The 16,714-nt window shown below is 44.0% G+C and overlaps 1 protein-coding gene across 3 annotated transcripts in view; it reads left to right on the top strand.

Moving 5' to 3' along the window:
• elk3 (ETS transcription factor ELK3) overlaps nucleotides 1–15,418 on the top strand; it is a 63,449-nt gene extending 48,031 nt beyond the window's left edge. For 2 of the 3 annotated variants that reach the window (XM_068004611.1, XM_068004612.1), the window contains 3 exons: nucleotides 6,128–6,928; nucleotides 8,184–8,306; nucleotides 14,760–15,418. In XM_068004611.1, coding sequence (XP_067860712.1) covers nucleotides 6,128–6,928; nucleotides 8,184–8,306; nucleotides 14,760–14,855 — 1,020 coding nt within the window. In that variant the 3' untranslated portion in view covers nucleotides 14,856–15,418. The remainder of the gene's footprint in view (nucleotides 1–6,127; nucleotides 6,929–8,183; nucleotides 8,307–14,759) is intronic. The other variant, XM_068004613.1, reaches the window with a different exon arrangement.
• Nucleotides 15,419–16,714: the final 1,296 nt, after the last annotated feature.

Here is a 16,714-nt window from a genome sequence, read left to right as displayed (position 1 = left end):
CTGGGGTTGTTCTCCTTGGAACAGAGAAGGTTGAGAGGAGATTTGATAGAGGTGTTGAAAATGTTTAGATAAAGTAAATAAGGAGAAACTGTTCCCATTGGTGGACGGGTCGAGAACCAGAGGACACAGATTTAAGGTGATTGGCAAAAGAACCAAAGGCAACATGGGGAAAAGCTTTTTTTACGCAGTGAGTAGTTATGATCTGGAATGTGCTGCCTGAAAGGGTGGTGGAAGCAGATTCAATCGAGGCTTTGAAAAGGAATTGGATAAATACCTGAAGGGAAAAAATTTGCAGGCTACGGGGAAAGAGCGGGGGAATGGGACTAATTGGATTGCTTTAACAAAGAGCCGGCACGGGCTCGATGGGCCAAGTGGCCTCCTTCTGTGCTGTAACCATTCTATGATTCAGTGATTCTATATGGCAGACACAGGGCAAAAGAGGCATTCTAAATATAGGGGGCTTCCAGGTTGTCTTTTTCATTCTGGATTTCACCCGAGCCCACACTCCTTTTGAGCACTCCATCTCCACGTAGCAAGCAAGTATCTCCTCCGGGGGATGGCATTGCAAGTCCATTTGAGCACCCAGCTCTTCGGCAGTGGACCTCTGTCGACTCTGTGAGGACCTGACCCAGGTGGGTGCCCATATTAAGTATTTTTTTGGCGGCTTGGGTGGAAATTATCTCCGATTTGTGAGCTCTTCAGGCAGTAACCCATTTATTTCAAAGTAGCTGTCCCACCTTTCTTAGGGGTATTAAGTACAGATCATTTATGGGACCGCCTCATGATTATTGAGACATTAGTATCTGAAATAAGAAGTCTCTTAAATTTGGGGACAATCGAATCTGCAGCAGATATTGGTTTTACTCCGTTTATTTTCATGCCCATGGATTTTTCTTATTCGTTCATGGGATGTGGGCATCGCTGGCGAGGCCAGCATTTATTGCCCATCCCTAATTGCCCTTGAGAAGGTGGTGGTGAGCCGCCTTCTTGAATCACAGCAGTCCGTGTGGTGACGGTTCTCCCACAGTGCTGTTAGGAAGGGAGTTCCAGGATTTTGACCCAGCGACGATGAAGGAACGGTGATATATTTCCAAGTCGGGATGGTGTGTGACTTGGAGGGGAACGTGCAGGTGGTGTTGTTCCCATGTACCTGCTGCTCTTGTCCTTCTAGGTGGTAGAGGTCGCGGGTTTGGGAGATGCTGTCGAAGGAGCCTTGGTGAGTTGCTGCAGTGCATCCTGTGGATGGTACACACTGCAGCCACAGTGCGCCGGTGGTGAAGGGAGTGAATGTTTAGGGTGGTGGATGGGGTGCCAATCAAGCGGGCTACTTTGTCCTGGATGGTGTCGAGCTTCTTGAGTGTTGTTGGAGCTGCACTCATCCAAGCAAGTGGAGAGTATTCCATCACACTCCTGACTTGTGCCTTGTAGATGGTGGAAAGGCTTTGGGGAGTCAGGAGGTGAGTCACTCGCCACAGAATACCCAGCCTCTGACCTGCTCTTATAGCCACAGTATTTATGTGGCTGGTCCAGTTAAGTTTCTGGTCAATGGTGACCCCCCAGGATGTTGATGGTGGGGGATTCGGCGATGGTAATGCCATTGAATGTCATGGGGAGGTGGTTAGACTCTCTCTTGTTGGAGATGGTCATTGCCTGGCACTTGTCTGGCGTGAATGTTACTTGCCACTTATGAGCCCAAGCCTGGATGTTGTCCAGGTCTTGCTGCATGCAGGCACGGACTGCTTCATTATCTGAGGGGTTGCGAATGGAACTGAACACTGTGCAATCATCAGCGAACATCCCCATTTCTGACCTTATGATGGAGGGATGGTCATTGATGAAGCAGCTGAAGATGGTTGGGCCTAGGACACTGCCCTTAGGAACTCCTGCAGCAATATCCTGGGGCTGAGATGATTGGCCTCCAACAACCACTACCATCTTCCTTTGTGCTAGGTTTGAGTCCAGCCACTGGAGAGCTTTCCCCGATTCCCATTGACTTCAATTTTACTAGGGCTCCATGGTGCCACACTCGATCAAATGCTGCCTTGATGTCAAGGGCAGTCACTCTCACCTCACCTCTGGAATTCAGCTCTTTTGTCCATGTTTGGACCAAGGCTGTAATGAGGTCTGGAGCCGAGTGGTCCTGGCGGAACCCAAACTGAGCATCGGTGAGCAGGTTATTGGTGAGTAAGTGCCGCTTGATAGCACTGTCGACGACACCTTCCATCACTTTACTGATGATTGAGAGTAGACTGATGGGGTGGTAATTGACCAGATTGGATTTGTCCTGCTTTTTGTGGACAGGACACACCTGGGCAATTTTCCACATTGTTGGGTAGATGCCAGTGTTGTAGCTGTACTGGAACAGCTTGGCTAGAGGTGCAGCTAGTTCTGGAGCACAAGTCTTCAGCACTACAGCTGGGATGTTGTCAGGACCCATAGCCTTTTCTGTGTCCAGTGCACTCAGCCGTTTCTTGATATCACGTGGAGTGAATCGAATTGGCCGAAGACTGGCTTCCGTGGTGGTGGGGATATCGGGAGGAGGCCGAGATGGATCATCCACTCGGCACTTCTGGCTGAAGATGGTTGCAAACGCTTCAGCCTTGTCTTTTGCACTCACGTGCTGGACTCCGCCATCATTGAGGACGGGGATGTTTGCAGAGCCTCATCCTCCCGTTAATTGTTTAATTGTCCACCACCATTCACGACTGGATGTGGCAGGACTGCAGAGCTTTGATCTGATCCGTTGGTTGTGGAATCGCTTAGCTCTGTCTATAGCATGTTGCTTCTGCTGTTTAACATGCATATAGTCCTGAGTTGTAGCTTCACCAGGTTGGCACCTCATTTTTCGGTACGCCTGGTGCTGCTCCTGGCATGTTCTTCTACACTCCTCATTGAACCAGGGTTGATCCCCTGGCTTGTTGGTAATGGTGCAGTGAGGACTATGCCACGCCATGAGGTTACAGATTGTGCTGGAATACAATTCTGCTGCTGCTGATGGCCCACAGCGCCTCATGGATGCCCAGTTTTGAGCTGCTAGATCTGTTCTGAATCTATCCCATTTAGCATGGTGGTAGTGCCACACAACACGTTGGATGGTGTCCTCAGTGCGAAGACGGGACTTCGTCTCCACGAGGACTGTGCGGTGGTCACTCCTCCCAATACTGTCATGGACAGATGCATTTGCGACAGGTAGATTGGTGAGGACGAGGTCAAGAAGGTTTTTCCCTCGTTTTGGTTCGCTCACCACCTGCCACAGGCCCAGTCTGGCAGCTAAGACCTTCAGGACTCGGTCAGTAGTGGTGCTACCGAGCCACTCTTGGTGATGGACATTGAAGTCTCCCACCCAGAGTACATTCTGTGCCCTTGCTACCCTCAGTGCTTCTCAACATGGAGGAGGACTGATTCATCAGCTGAGGGAGGGCGGTCGGTGGTAATCAGCAGGAGGTTTCCTTGCCCATGTTTGACCTGATGCCATGAGATTTCATGGGGTCCGGGGTCAATGTTGAGGACTCCCAGAGCCACTCCCTCCTGACTGTATATCACTGTACCGCCACCTTTGGTGGGTCTGTCCTGCCGGTGGGACAGGACATACCCAGGGATGGTGATGGAAGAGTCTGGGACATTGGCTGAAAAGTATGATTCTGTGAGTATGGCTATGTCAGGCTGTTGCTTGACTCGTCTGTGGGACAGCTCTCCCACTTTTGGCACAAGTCCCCAGATGTTAGTGAGGAGGACTTTGCAGGGTCGACTGAGCTTGGTTTGCCTTTGTCGTGTCCGGTGCCTAGTGGTCCGTCCGGTTTTATTGTTATTTTGACTTTCTGTAGTGAGTTTGTACAACTGAGTGGCTTGCTGGGCCATTTCAGAGGGCGATTAAAAATCAACCATGTTACTGTGGGTCTGGAGTCACATATAGGCCAGACCGGGTAAGGACGGTAGTTTTCCTTCCCTAAAGGACATTGGTGAATCAGATGGGTTTTTAACAACAATCCGGTCGTTTCATGGCCACCATTACTGATGCTAGTTTCTTTTTAATTTCAGATTTTTTTTATTTAATTGAATTTAAATTCCCCAGCTGCCGTGGCAGAATTTGAACTCATGACTCCAGATTATTAATCAAGGCCTACTGGATTACTAGTCCAGTAACATACCCACTATGCTACCGTACCCGTAGAGGTGGCGTTTGCCCCATTTCGGATCTCCAGAAACAATTCCTGAATCGTGATTTGAATTGTGAATTAGTTATACAGAGGGAGGCTCGTTATTTACGATTTCAAACTTCCCGTGCTATTGTGAGAAGACCTTTCCTTGATGGTCATGGATGTCATTCTATTCCGTTCACACAGCAGGGGGCAAAGCTAGTCGAGGTTTGGGATCCTCCTCATCCCACATCACACTTTAGGCTATCACATCAGGTTTTTAACTTTGATTGACAGCCATTTCTGGGTCACTTGAAGAAAAAGGTAGGCCATTGGTTAGCTGGAGCCTCGTAATTGACAGCTTGGAGGGCAGAGCTCCATTTCACAGACTGAAGGGGGAGGTTCAGAGGGGCAGTCTCCTCTCTGTCACAGAGTGTCTGTGATTTTAGCAGTCAGCAAATAAAGGCCCCATGATTAGAGAGAAAGTAAGTTGCATCTTTGTTGTTTTAGTAACCTGAGGAGTGTAGGAGAACGCATGTTCTCTTTGTGTCAAATTGTTCATTCATGAATTTTATGTAAATAATCCAGTTATTCATCCGACGTCTGTGACTCATCTTGTGAGAATTATTTGGTCTGCCTTCTGTAAAGGGAGTAGAATTCACCTGGCGGTGTGGGTCATATTTCAGCGGCTGATGTAAGAGAGAATCCTTACTCTGGCAGAGGTGCACTCCAAGACATAGGGGATGCGAGGCCCCACTTACACAAGTGACCAGTGGTGCTGAACCTGAGTGTATAACTTGTGTATAAAGTGAAATGAAGTTTATTCTCCATGAATACCCATAGATAATGCCACAGGAATCTGTATAAGGGTCATTCTACTGGTTCCAGGGCTAACTCCTGTGTTTGACTTAGGTTTCTGTGGATAGTGTCTGTAGGGCAGCTAAACAGAGTACCCTCATTGTTTATCACACATTAGTGTTTAAATTTGGCCAACGCAAAGGATAATATTTTTGGCTGGTCTGTTTTGGTAGCAGGGCTTGGGTCTTGCAACTAGAGACTCCGCTCTTAAATTGATAAGAATTTGATATGGCTGCTGTGGTGTTTGCGGTATGCCTGAAAGGCAAGTAAGGCAAGATTGCCTACTTTGTAAGGTCATGGTAATTTTTCAAATGATAGCATCTCTTACACACTATGATCCCACCCTATCACTACCCCTCCCTCAGGCATTCCTGGGTCATTATGGATGTTTTACAATTTGGAAGTTTTCAAGAAGCCATTAGTAAATTGATGTAGGTCAAAAAGAACCGAGCTATTGTGCCTGTCTGGGCGAGTACACGGCGGGAACAGGAAGGTAACATGGCACGTGGTCCTGTTGTTGTCGGCACAAAACAAAGAGTGATTCCCCACAACTAATCGGGATTGGGTAAGCTCCTACAGTGTGTGACTGATATCATCAGTCGAAGGATGTGAAGAAGCTACAAGGTAGGTAACCTTACTTATGGCCGACTGGATAAAGAGTATTTCTATGATTCTATAAGAGCGGGGAAATGGGACTAACTGGATTGCTCTTACTAAGAGCCGGCACAGGCTCGACGGGCCGAATGGCCTCTTCTGTGCTGTAATGATTCTATGATTCTTTGATTCTACTGAGGTGAATTAAAACAGATTTATACAGAAGGTAATAAAAACTTTTGCTGGGAATTCCTTTGGGGATTCTACCGCTCTGCCACCATAACTTTGACGGAAACCCGTGAACAGAGTTTGGACCAAAGTTACGTTTGTGGAGTGGTAGAATCCTGGGCAATGCTGGCGATTGACTCTTCCTCCAACATTTTAAGTACTTCAGGCGATAGTAACGTTACAATTTACCTCTCGGATATCGTTCATTTTTGTTAACTGCATTTCCACTTGTTCACTTAAATATGGTTTAAATATTATATCAAGCGGTTTGCAATCTAGTAAAAGTTATTTTTTTCTTTCTCTGTCCACAGAATATTATTAAGAAGGTGATTGGGCAGAAGTTTGTTTACAAATTTGTCTCATTTCCAGACATTTTAAAAGTGGATCCCCAAACCCTGGAATCCAGTAGGGAAAACATTTTGCTCAGGGACAATGACACTCAGTCAAATGCAGACAGCAGAGAACACCAGCAAATTACATTATCTACCAGCAGAAGTCCCAGTCGCAATGATTATATTCACTCTGGGTTATATACTTCTTTCACCATTAACTCTTTGCAAAACAGGTCAGACTTTTTCAAGTCAATCAAAATGGAAAGGCCTGAAGAAAAAATTGCAAGAAAACCTACACCTGAGGAGATCAGGACTGTGATAAGATTTGTAACAAACAAAAATGAACGGCCAGTCACCATGCCAGTAGTCTCAGTTCCATCATCACATTCTCCTTCACCAGAAGCCATGGTTGCATCAACTTTCTTCTCAGCTCTCTCCTCTAAAACATCGACCCCTTTAGCATCATTTCATTCTGCTATTGCTTCATCATCCTCAAATACCACCTCCTCATCAGGATATCAAAAGGCCTGCATTATTGAACTCGATGCCTATGATTCAGAACAGTCTGTTCAGCCCCTAAACCTCTCGTCAGGTTCTAAGGCCAGGTCGCCTTGTCCAGCTGAGCAGAGGCACATCCATCCTTCAAAGGCTAAGAAACCCAAAGGCCTGGAGATTCCGTCTCCTTCTTTAGTCATAACCAACACAGATGCCAGCTCGATTGCCCTCAACAGCCCAGCACTTCCTTCAGGATCCCTCACTCCAGCTTTTTTCACTGCACAGGTCAGTTTGTTAAATTACATTGTGTTTTAAGTAAATGAAATTTCCAACAAGAAATCTGATAATTACACAATGCGGTGTGCAAATTGCCATAAAATCATGTAAGGTAAACAGAAACTAAAAACAATTCCCTTATTTTATCAGTTGATACAATTTTTTATTCACCAGATTTAAAAATATGCATCAGAATGGAATGTGAATACAATTATGAAAAAGTGCCTTTTCACCTGAACCATGGATCAGTTTTTTTAAGAAAGTGTGAATTTTGTATTCTTCAACCCAATGCAGGGGAGCAATAAAGTTTCCATACCCATTACCACCATCAAGAGCTCCAGTGTTAGTTAGAGCACAGTTAAATGCAGAATAGAGCTCCCTCTACTCTGCCCCAACATCATGCTTCAGACTCAACCACTGAATACCATTGTCTATTACATCAGTCTAACATTTTTGTTTCACACATCTTGTGGCCTCCAGGAGAAAGATTACCAGCTTGTGCCAACTGATCATTTATCTCAAGTTACTTTTCTAAATACATTTTATAATTACTTTGTGTATAAACAAGTTCAAATGTTAATGGGTATCATCCTTGGCTCAGTGGGTTAGCAATCTTGCCAGATTGAGAAGGTTGTCTGTTCAAGTCCCACTCCAGAAACTTCAGTACATAATCCAGGTTGACGCTTCATTGCAGTACTGAGGGAGTGCTGCACTGTCCGAGGTGCCATTTTTTAGATGAGACGTTAAACCAAGGTCCCATCTGCCCTCTGGACGTAAAAGATCCCATGACACTATTTGAAGTTCTCCTGGTGTCTGGCCAACATTTATCCCTCAATCTCATTAAACAGATTGTTTGGTCATTTATCTCATTGCTGTTGTGGGATCTTGCTGTGCGCAAATTGGCTGCTGCGTTTCCTACATTACAATAGTGACTACATTTCAAAAGTACATCATTGGCTGTAAAGCGCTTTGGGACATCCTGAGGTTGTGAAAGGCGCTATATAAATGCAAGTTCTTTTTATCTTCGTTCTCAGTACTTCTCTATAAAGCCATAGTATATATAGCTCAGTTCAAAAATTAAACTTGCAGTGCTGAGACAAGTTGATATGAATCTACAGATTCATTTTTTTATGTGGAGATAAACATTTCTTGCACTTACCATTGTTTGTTCAATGCAGATATCCAGAATGGTTAGGACTGGTATATTATATCATTTTGGCTCACTTATTCATCAGTCTAATTATGATCTTTTTCACCATTATAGACACCTAGTGGAATTCTTTTGACGCCAAGTCCTTTACTCTCCAGTATTCACTTCTGGAGTACTCTAAGTCCAGTGGCTCCCTTGAGTCCTGCCAGACTGCAGGGGCCAGGCTCTTTATTTCAGGTATGTGTTAATTGGTAAACATTAATATCAGGGTGAAGTACCTCTAACATTTTAACTTGATGTAGCTACTACCTGTTAATTGCAAGAAATAACCTTGATTGATGTGCCAGTTTCTGATGTTGGCAGTTATAGATTATAGTTTTGCAACTCATCTGTTGCCAACAAGTGTACAATTCAGAACTTGTTATAAGTAGTCCAGCAATAACAACACTCGTTTCACGACCACATCATTTAAGTTCCAGGGCTGTCTGATACTCAAACACTGCTACAGTTACGATTAATTTTATCAGTTCTCGGCCAAGTTGCTAGACGGAGATCCTGAGCAGAATTAAGAGAAACTGTACATAAGGCAACAACTCAAGAGTGAGATCCTGGTTGTCAGTGATTGAGTTGTACCATTGAACTGTGCCAAGTTGCACTGCTTTCACCATTAGAATAAAGCGATTGACTAATATTGCAATGTTTACCATGTTTACTTACTGTAATTATTAAAAATAATGATTGACAACTTCTCGAGGAGAAACTCTTCTACAAAATATATCAATCAAAAATAATGTCCTTTGCAAAAAAACATCTGCAGGAGGATTATATAAAAGTTAATGCTTCGTAAAGGGTATTGTACACAACCACAGAAAGCACCTAACGGATAGGTTAACAGTTTTTACTTTTAATTTCCACCTCTCCCTCGCCTTCACATGGTCCATCTCCGACTCTTCCCTTCTCTTCCTCGACTTCTCTATTTTCATGTCTGGCGATAGGTTGTCCACCAATATCTACTATAAGCCCACCAACTCCCACAGCTACACTTCCTCTCACCCTACTTGCTGTAGGACTCTATTCCATTCTCCCAGTTTCTCCGTCTCCATCACATCTGTTCTGATGATGCCACCTTCCACACCAGTGCTTCTGAAATGTCTTTATTTTTCCTCATCCAAAGAGTCCACTCCAGTGTAGTTCACAGGGCCTGCGACTGTCTCCATCCCCTTTCTCTTCTCCTCCCTCCTAGCACCATGATGGGGTCCCCCTTGTCCTCACCTTCTACCTCACCAGCCTCCACATTCAACGTATCATCCTCCGCCATTCCGCCACCTCCAGCGCGGTGCTACCACCAAACACATCTTCCCTTCCCCTCCCCTTTCAGCATTCTGAAGGGACCGTTCCCTCCGCGACACCCTGGTCCACTCTTCCATCACCTGCAACATCTGCACCCTTTTCCCCGGCACCTTCCCGTGCGAGCGCAGGAGATGCTACAACTGCCCTTTCACCTCCTCCCTTCCCACCGTCCAGGGCCCCAAACGCTCCTTCCAGGTGAAACAGCGATTTACTTGTACTTCTTTCAACATAGTATCCTGTATTCACTGCTCAGAATGCGGTCTTCTCTACACTGGGGAGACTAAACGCAGATTGGGTGATCACTTTGCTGAACACCTCTGCTCAGTCCGCAAGCGTGACCCTGACCTGCCGGTCTCTTACACTGTTCTAATGAAGCTCAATGTAAGCTCGAGGAGCAGCACCTCATCTTTCGATTAGGCACTTTACAACCTTCCGGACTCAACACTGATTTCAATAACTTTAGATCATAAACACTGCTCCCATTGACTCTCGGACAGCAGGTGCTGGTAGTGGAGGATGGCTGAATCGGAGCCAATCGGAGTGGGGGAGGTGTGGGCCGGTGCTTAGGGTGGGGGAGGTGTGGGCTGGTGCTTGGGGTGGGGGTCCCCACGGTCGGTGGGGTGGTCCGCACTCCTGGGGTCTACCTACCTTTCTCCATCACGTTCCTGGGCCACGGGAACCTTCTCCTCTTTGCCAGAATTCCCATGCTTCCCTCCCCCTCTGCTATTCTGCTGTCACCATTTACACCTCCCCTGGACCCATCTTTTGTTTCTTTACCTGTCCGATCACCACCCCCTTTTGCCTTGCACCATCATCCCTTTTATCATTGAATCACTCCTGCCCTCCACCCTATCACATTCCCTCCCCTTTGTTTCCCCCCCCCCCCCACCTTTTCCCTGGCTCTGCACTTACCTAAAAACTCCAACATCTTCCAGGTCTGATGAAAGGTCATGTGTTGACTTTGTTTCTGTCTCCACAGATGCTGCCTTTCCTGCTGAGTGTTGCCAGCATTTTCTGTTTTTATAATAGTTTTTATTAATGATTCTTTGCTAGATTGCTAAAATGTTATTAATCTTATCCAAATATACAGGGATAAGCTCCACTATTTTGAATGATATACTGTTTAAATATTTTACAACTCTTGTTCTTGTATGTAGCATTCAGTAGAATGCTAAGATAATAAGTAATAGATAGTAGAGCTTTTTAAAAAAAAAAGCAGTATCACCAGATAAAATATTTACAATATAACATAAGAACATAAGAAATAGGAGCAGGAGTAGGCCAATCGGCCCTTCGAGCCTGCTCCGCCATTTAATAAGATCATGGCTGATCTGATCCTAACCTCAAATCTAAATTCATGTCCAATTTCCTGCCTGCTCCCCGTAACCCCTAATTCCCTTTACTTCTAGGAAACTGTCTATTTCTGTTTTAAATTTATTTAATGATGTAGCTTCCACAGCTTCCTGGGGCAGCAAATTCCACAGACCTACCACCCTCTGAGTGAAGAAGTTTCCCCTCATCTCAGTTTTGAAGGAGCAGCCCCTTATTCTAAGATTAATCCCCCTAGTTCTAGTTTCACCCATCCTTGGGAACATCCTCACCGCATCCACCTGATCAAGCCCCTTCACAATCTTATATGTTTCAATAAGATCGCCTTTCATTCTTCTGAACTCGAATGAGTAGAGTCCCAATCTACTCAACCTCTCCTCATATGTCCGCCCCCTCATCCCCGGGATTAACCGAGTGAACCTTCTTTGTACTGCCTCGAGAGCAAGTGGGTCTTTTCTTAAGTATGGAGACCAAAACTGTATGCAGTATTCCAGGGTGCGGTCTCACCAATACCTTATATAACTGCAGCAATACCTCCCTGTTTTTATATTCTATCCCCCGAGCAATAAACACCAACATTCCGTTGGCCTTCTTGATCACCTGCTGCACCTGCATACTAACTTTTTGATTTTCTTGCACTAGGACCCCCAGATCCCTTTGTACCCATGTGTGCAGCAAATTTTACTATCTTTGATGAATGAAATTTCAAATACCATTGGTCCTTTGCAGTACAAGACAATCAGGTTAAGTTTTACAAATAAAAGTTCTGTGCATGAGTTTTAGGAAATCTCAAATTGAAATTAGTTTTTAATAAATTCTTAAGTCTAATGGGGGAGGCATGTAAATTCACACCCATCCAGTTAAGAGGTCAGTTACTTACGCTAGCTTGAAAAACGAATATTGTCATCAACAGCAGATATGAAATGCTTCAAGCAAGAAAAACGCAACCACCATGGATCTCATTTCACTTGGATTTTACCTACAGTGCAGAAACAGACCATTTGGCCTGACTGGTCCATCGGTGTTTATGCTCCACGTGAGCCTCCTCCCATCCTTCTTCATCTCACCCTATCACCATATCTTTCTATTTTTTCGCCTTCATGTGTTAATCTAGTTTCCCCTTAAATGTATCTATGCCTTAACTATTCCATGTGGTAGCGAGTTCCTCATTCTAACCACTCTCTGGGTAAAGAAGGGTTTCCTGAATTCCTTATTGGATTTATTAGTGACTATCTTATATTTATGGCCCCTAGTTTTGGTCTCCCCCACAAGTGGAAACATATCTACGTCTACCATATCGAACCCCATCATAATTTTAAAGACCTCTATCAGGTCACCCCTCAGTCTTCTAACCTATGGAAAATGTTATACAGATCGTGGCTTTGTTAGAACAATGGACAAATGAGAAATCACCTGCCTCATTTAACCTCTGTAAATTGTTTATTTCACAATAAGTTATAGTAGATTTCATCACTGGATATAAGGAGCAATCACCACAAATTTATTTAATGGCCTGTTCCTTTCCTCCCCCAATTTGAATTCAAAATTACTTCAAGCAAAAGAAAACTTGTACATTCTGGAAAAGGCTTTGGATGTGCCTCATCTGAGATTCTCTAAAAAGTCACTCATTCTTTTTGACAATCTCCAAATGTAGAATGGTCGAATTATAAAGAAACTGGGGGGAAAAAATTGGATCGGGCCTGTTTTTGGGCGGGGGCAGTGCGATCCGCTATTACCCCATGCCCAATGGTCCCTGCGCAGGCAGGATGAGACTTTTGTCATGCTTGAGGACTCGCCAGCAATCTGTGTTGGAAATCAGCGTGAACGAGGATGCCATGCAATTCGCACTTTCCATCAGCAGGGGGAGCTCCAATCTCTTAAAGGCAGACTGTCTGTTAGAAATCTCTTAAAGGTAGCTTGTACTTGTTATTTGCTGAAAATAACAGCCTGCTGTCTGCATGGAGTCTGAACGGAGATCAGACATCGCACACGTAAAACACAGATGCAGATCCCATCCCTATGTTTACATACTGATGACTTATGTTAAAACATTGAATAAAGGTTGTGCACCATTAAATCCCACATCCTCCAATCTGCATGCCAGACCTCACCAATCTGCCGATCTGAGTTTGTACCAGGCTTGCGAGAGTGCGTGCACCAAAGTTCTCTGCTGATGCACCAGGGGCCTTAGTGCAAGAGATGGACAGAAGGAACGACATCCTATATCCGCAGGGGGTCGGGTGCCCAAAAGGCAATGGGAAGCAGCAGGGGGCAAAGTCAGTGCTAGGCGCACAGCATCATCAACATGGATGCAGTGCAGGAAGGAGTTCAATGCTTTGTCATGAGTGGTCAAGGTGAGTGAGGTCAACCGTCAACTGGCGTCTCCTACCATGCACTACACCCCCCATCCCCCACATACCAATAAACTCTTTCCATCAGTACTGAACTCTTCCAATCAGAGGCTTCCTCTCACCCTTACACATTACCACTGTTGCAAGCCGCCCACCCACAACTCACAGGCCACACACACTGGCAGATATTCAACCATGACAGGCACATTGTCCTGCTTTGTTGCAGGAGAAGGTGGCGCATAGCAGGAGGCAGCAAGTGGCAGTTGCATGCAGCCCCTCGAGCCTATTCCGCCATTCAATGAGATCATGGTGCACCTATGACCTAACTCCATATACCCGCCTTAGCCCCATATCCCTTAATACCCTTAGCTCAAAGAAACCTATCAGTCTCAGATTTAGAATTCACAATTGAGCTAGCATCAACTGCCGTTTGCAGAAGAGCTATTTAAACTTCTCCCACCCTTTGCGTGTAGAAGCATTTCCTAACTTCACTCCTGCACGTCCTGGCTCTAAATGTTAGTCTATGTCCCCGTGTCCTAGTATTGAAGTCTAGGAGACCTCCAAAAACAATTACAAATGTCTCAGCAGCCAGAAGCAATAATCCAGCCACTAACCTGTAAATCCTGCATGGTCACTTTAAATTGCACCGGTGGGGGGGGTCCTGCAGGCACTCTAAGACACGTTCAGATGGTCGGGGTTAAGACTGTGCATTGAGTTGAGCATTAAGTCCCAAAATGGTGTCTATCACCTTAAATCAGCGTTACACATTGATTGTATCCATTTTCTTCTTTACTTACATGCTTCCAGCGTTCGTAATCTGCGCTTGCGCTAACTCCTATACCAAGATAGCGTCCAGCGCACGGCACGCTGGAAATATCTTGGCACTTCGGGAGGCTGTGTAGCACCGAATCAACGGACGCAACACGGCCCAATTTAGCGCCCACTGTGTTTTACAGTGATCTGATCAATTCTTTCTTTTAAATCAGGCATCAATGTTTGTGTTCTTAGCACCAGTGCAAAGTGCAAGAAAATGAAAATAAATCAAAAAAATAGTGGAGCAAAAAAAAATACTGGGTCACAAATATTTACTTTTTCATTTGACTAGTCAATCTCCGATGGTGTTACACACAGGGAGTCGAGACCAAGTGCAGTCTATAGGTGGAGGATAATTAGACCAGGGCGAGCAGATCTAATTCAGTCCCAATTTTAAAGTTAAATATTCTGTTCATTATAAATGCCTCTGACCACATTTATAATGGAAACTGCCTATGTAAACTTGTCACACTGTAATTACACTCTCTTGCCAGTGATAGTACTGTAGAATTTCCAATCTAAGGATTTTCCATCTTTATAATTTAACCATTAGCAACAGCTTTTCTTTACTACAAATTACTAAACAGAAACTAGTAAGGACGTATCAGTCTATCTCTTTTTTGCCTTTTCCAGGAGATTGCAGGGGGAGGGGGGGCGGTGGTGACAGAGTATGGAAGTTACACTACGCTGGGATGGGACAGGCTCCATTGACCAGCTGGTCTTTTCCTGTCCTTATTTTGTACGTTCCTATGTATTTTCTTTTCTGTGGCCAGAGCTTTGAGCATTAGACTGTTCACTTGTGCTACTGCAAAGCAATTTTAATTTTGTCCCATTTTTCTGCCTCTAGTTTCCAACTCTAGTGAATGGACACATGCCAATTCCAATCCCCAGTTTGGATGGGGCTTCTCCCTTACTGCTTTCATCAAATGCCCAGAAATCATGATACTGCCTTATTGAAGGAGCAAAAGGGACCAATTAAATGCCAAAATGTGGGACAATGTTCAGCTATTATTTGTATCGGTGATTTTGCATCGTTGATACTAAGTTGTCAGTCAGGAGGATATTATGAAGTATGGATTAAATACCCTTCTACATGTATTTTTTGATTAGTTTTCTTCCCATTGTTTTATAATGAAGTTGGCAATAAATATATAACCTTTTCCTGTACCTTGCGTTTTATGCACTGTGCTTTTAATGAATGTTAACCAGCTGTGCCTACTTATGCTTAAGTGTTTTATGTAACTTGTAAATGAACTATAAACCTGTTGTAATGGCAGATTATTAGCATTTTTAAATAATTGAAGCTTCGTATCAGTTTTCAATTATTAGCTATTAAAGGACATGATACTATGTATTAGCAAGTAAGATTGATGTTATTTTCAGTGTAAGTTTTAAAATAAAAAGCATTGCAGTTTTTATGTATTATCGGCAGGTTTGCCTTGTATTTGTACTTTGGCTACAAGTTTGTAATTGATGTGATTCAATAAATGTCAGAATCTCAGCAAACTGTTTTCAATTCATTCTTCAAGACACCAGGATAATTAAACAGTCTCATGAAGGTGTTGCTCCAGCAAAAGCGGTTAAAAAACAGCAGTGCAGTGAAGGTTAAAATAACAGTAACAAAAAGTCATGTTGCAGGGTCGACCAAAATGGGAGCGCAGCTACTACAAAGTTAGAAAGTATATGTATCACAGTAAGATTCGTTGTCTATATGGTTGCCTTACATAACATGGGAAAAGAAGACGGTCAGATTATTCTGAGTGGCTCAAGTTACGTTCTTCACATGCCCTCCTTTGCATTAATCACTCTTAAAATATTATTGCAGGGCCTCCTCTTGTAGTTTATTACATATTTGGCTCAGCAGCACAATTGTTCTGATTGAGTTAAGTATTAATACTAATTTATTTGAACATTAAAAATTCAACAGTAAGACTAACCTTGCCCATTCAGCAATTAATTCCACCGTATAATTTATACCAAACTTCAATTTGAAATGAGTGACTCATCTGCTGTCCCTCCTAACAGAAGCTAAGTTACCTGGATGGACAGGTAGTTGGTCACACTTTCTCCTCCTTGATTTTCTCCCCCTCCCCCAAAGACATAGACTTGCTAAGGTTATCGTTCCAGAAGTCTGATGAAAGGTCTTCGACCCGAAACGTTAACTCTGTTTCTTTCTCCACAGATGCTGCTTCACTTGCTGAGCTTCTCCAGCATTTATTTGACTGTGGAGGTGATCACCACCAAGTCTGATCCTGATGTCCACACATGTACTTTTCAGCAGGAAATCAGTGGAATAATGCTCAGGAACAGGAAGCCTTGCTGATTTTGCCCCTCCTTTGCCCAGAAGCTTTAATGTCAATTGCGGTTCCTACTGTCCCAGCTGAGATCAGCAAAGATCATGGATTGAATGTGGGATCTTCTGGTCTCTGTGGCTTAGTGTGAGACCATACAGTGGATTTACCTATTAATTGTATTTTTAAAACCAAAACAAAATACTATACACTTGGACAATTGCAATTATAAAAAAGATAATGAATCAATAACTAATGATTTTTCTACAAGTTATGAAGTGTTTGCTTTATTAGCACCTTTCAATGCTAGTACATGCACACGTTGGAAAGATTAGCGTCTCCCTGCCAGTAATTGAATACTTCAACATTTTGGGTCCCATAGATACAGTAAGATGTACTTTTGTTTTATGATTCCAGCTGCCAATTTCCAAACCCACTTTCTTCCTCATCAGGTTTAAATGCCCATCTGCTCTGCATCCCAAATTTCCTTCCAATCCACTGTCTTGTTTGC

The sequence above is a fragment of the Heptranchias perlo genome, chromosome 24 (assembly GCF_035084215.1).
Source record: "Heptranchias perlo isolate sHepPer1 chromosome 24, sHepPer1.hap1, whole genome shotgun sequence".
Taxonomy (NCBI): Eukaryota; Metazoa; Chordata; class Chondrichthyes; order Hexanchiformes; family Hexanchidae; genus Heptranchias; species Heptranchias perlo.
Note: the sequence above shows the minus strand (reverse complement) of the source record. Positions and strands in the feature narration are given on the sequence as shown.